Source organism: Benincasa hispida, chromosome 2, assembly GCF_027475165.1.
Source record: "Benincasa hispida cultivar pf3 chromosome 2, pf3_genome.v1.1, whole genome shotgun sequence".
In the NCBI taxonomy this organism is placed as follows: domain Eukaryota; kingdom Viridiplantae; phylum Streptophyta; class Magnoliopsida; order Cucurbitales; family Cucurbitaceae; genus Benincasa; species Benincasa hispida.
In genome coordinates this window covers 16,843,679-16,846,603 of record NC_143479.1, presented here as the reverse complement: position 1 = coordinate 16,846,603, position 2,925 = coordinate 16,843,679, and the positions used below count along the sequence as shown (strand labels likewise).

General features: G+C 31.3%; 1 protein-coding gene across 1 annotated transcript; it reads left to right on the top strand.

Annotated features, from left to right (window-relative positions):
* The first annotated feature begins 591 nt into the window (after positions 1 to 591).
* Positions 592 to 2,459, top strand: LOC150037689 (two-component response regulator ORR23-like). The gene is made up of 6 exons (XM_090310587.1): positions 592 to 745; positions 865 to 1,017; positions 1,096 to 1,449; positions 1,579 to 1,655; positions 1,842 to 2,277; positions 2,374 to 2,459. The coding sequence occupies exons 1-6, from the start codon at positions 592 to 594 to the stop codon at positions 2,457 to 2,459; spliced, it is 1,260 nt and encodes a 419-aa protein (XP_090166713.1).
* The last annotated feature ends 466 nt before the right edge of the window (positions 2,460 to 2,925 follow it).

The following is a 2,925-nucleotide window of genomic DNA, read 5'->3' as shown; positions in this document are numbered from 1 at the left end:
ATCTTAGCTTCAAGTTTTTGAAATTCGCCGTCTGTAACCACGCTCCACCGCCTTATTTTCCGGCTGTGACCGCCGTCGGTAACCTCGCTGTTCCCTGGTAAGCAGCTTAATTTGAAATTTAATGAATTTTCCTTGAATAAATCTTGAATACCCATTATGACATTCTTGACCTAATTTATGTTTACGCTGTTCCCTGGTAAGCAGCTTAATTTGAAATTTAATGAATTTTCCTTGAATAAATCTTGAATACCCATTATGACATTCTTGACCTAATTTATGTTTACTTGGACTTAGGTTCGAGTCCTCAAAATTCGAAATTCATATTGTCTTAATTGAATCTTACATGCCTTCAAACATAAATCTTGTAACTATTTGGTTTTTTTATTTTTTGTTTTTTTAAAATCAAATCTAAAAACACATGTTCCATCCTTAATTTCTTGTTTTCTTATCTACTTTTTCCCTAAGTTTTAATCAAAAAAGTTTAGAAAAGGTTAATCGAAACCTAAGTTATTATTTATTTATTTATTTATGTTTTTCCTTTTTCAGTCGACCTACTTGAGTTCTCCCTCCGCCGTTGAAATTGTTTATATGATGGAAGATTTTGATAATCAAATTCCAAATCCCACTCCATTAATGGCCGAAGATGATGATCAATTTCCAATTGGTTTGAAAGTGCTTGCAATTGATGCCAATATTGTTTGCCTTCACTATCTCGTTAAACTTCTAAAAAAATGTCAATATAAAGGTACTTTCTTTAATTTCCTTATTTTCTTTGCATTTTCCCATACAATCTGAAACCCTAAAATTTACCCAAAAACCCTAATTATTACCCTTTTCTTCCCCCTTATTTTTTTGAACGTATAGTAAGTGCAACAACCGAAGCAGCTGAAGCATTAAGACTATTAAAGGACGAGAAACAAACATTTGATCTCGTAATTACCGATGTTGTCCGACACGACATGGATGGCTTCAAAATCCTTGAAATTATTGGTGTTGGAATGGATATTCCAGTTGTTAGTAAGTACTTCTCAAAATCAATAATTAAATACCAAATTATTAAACCCTAAATTTATTAATTATTTTGAATTATTTCAGTGGTATCGGCTAATGAGGAATTGGAGATGGTAAAGAGGGGAGTTATGGAGGGAGCTGAAGCCTATTTACTAAAGCCAGTTAGATTACAAGAATTGAAGAATATTTGGCAACATGTTTTGCGCAAAAGATCAGCTCGTAAAAGATCAAACCCTAATCTTTTGCTTTTGGAACATGCTGTAGTAGAAGAAGAAGATCATCACTCCATTGAAAGGGTTACAATGGATAAACAAGATCATGAGAGTGATCAAATTATTAAATTAGAAGACGATAATAAGAAGAAGAAACATCGAATAAGCTGGACAATGGAATTACATGAAAAGTTTCTCGAAGCTTATGAGCAATTGGGTGAAAAGGGTTAGAATTTTTTTGCCTTTAAAGTTTATATCTTTTGCGCTATATTGTTTATCTTATTAGTCCTTTTTTATGTAAGTATAAACTAAGTTTCTTTCTTTCTTTTATTTTTTTCATTTATTTGTTTTTCAGACAGAGTCCCAAATAAGATATTGAGAATCATGAACGTTCGTAGTCTGACACGAGAAAACGTAGCCAGTCATCTTCAGGTTCGTCGGATATCTACTGATTTAATATAGATTTGTTAAGTAACTATTTCATTTTTTTGTTTTTGGCTTATGAAAATCAAGTCTATTTACTAGGCGGTATCTTAATTTTCTATTTTGAGTTTTTGAACAAACCGTTATTATTTAATTTCAAATTGCAAAATTAATGATTATATTATTAAATTGCAGAAACACCGAGATATAATGAGAAAGAAGAAAGCAAACGGAGATGGAAAATTAGCTAGCCACAAAAATCTATATGATAGAAATTCAACAAAACCATGCACACTTTACAACTCGATGAACCATATTAACAAAGTTTCAAATTTGGGGCCGCAATTTCAATTCCCCAATCAGGCAAGATCATCAATGGAAGGTCTGCAAGGAAATCAAAACCCTAGATCGACGTGGATGGCGGCCGCCGGAAGTTTCGTTCCGGTACCTGAATTCAGATTGCTTAATTTTCCATCCAATAATTCCATTTCAAAACCATGTGATGATAATGAGCAATACTTGGGAGGATTTGATCCAATTAACATTAATTCCTCTTATTCTCCTTGCAATTTGAATTCAACTTCTCAAAATTTGGGAGATTATGCAATTGAAAATCATAATAATGGTGCTGGTACGTACATATGTTCCTATGCCATTTATTTAGTTTATTAGTATTTTATGATCTTGAAATGAAATTAAATAAGCTTAAATGTGTTAGGTTTGTCAGGAAAATATTATCAAATGCAATTTAATTCTGGAAATTCCCTTGGAAGCTTATTAGTAGGTGACGAACTCGCTGAGATTTTTAAATAAGAGGTAACTTTCTAACTTTAGGAATATTATCTTTTGAAAAAAAGTTTCATATTGACATTTTATTGATGGTGCATGTTTTTCAGTTTGAAAGTGAAGGAGCATTTTAGCTTTGATGTTGAGAAATTTGCTTCCTCTCTGAAGAATTTTATTTTTGAAGACCAAGCAATAATATTCATAATCATGTGCTCAAATTCATCTCGATTGCAATTTTTTTTGTTATTATTATTATTACATATATATATAGATATAGATATGTATTGTCTATCCACTAGGAAGTTTATAAAGTACCACATATTGTACTTACCCAAAAATGAAAAAAAATCATTAATGGTACAAATCTGTCTTGCTGGTGTTTTTATCAAAGATATGTCGTTTTCACTTTAGATCATGATTTTCTGTTCATTATCAATTAAATAAATGCTTACACCAACTTCTTTCATTAATTTCATGACTATAATACAAGGCA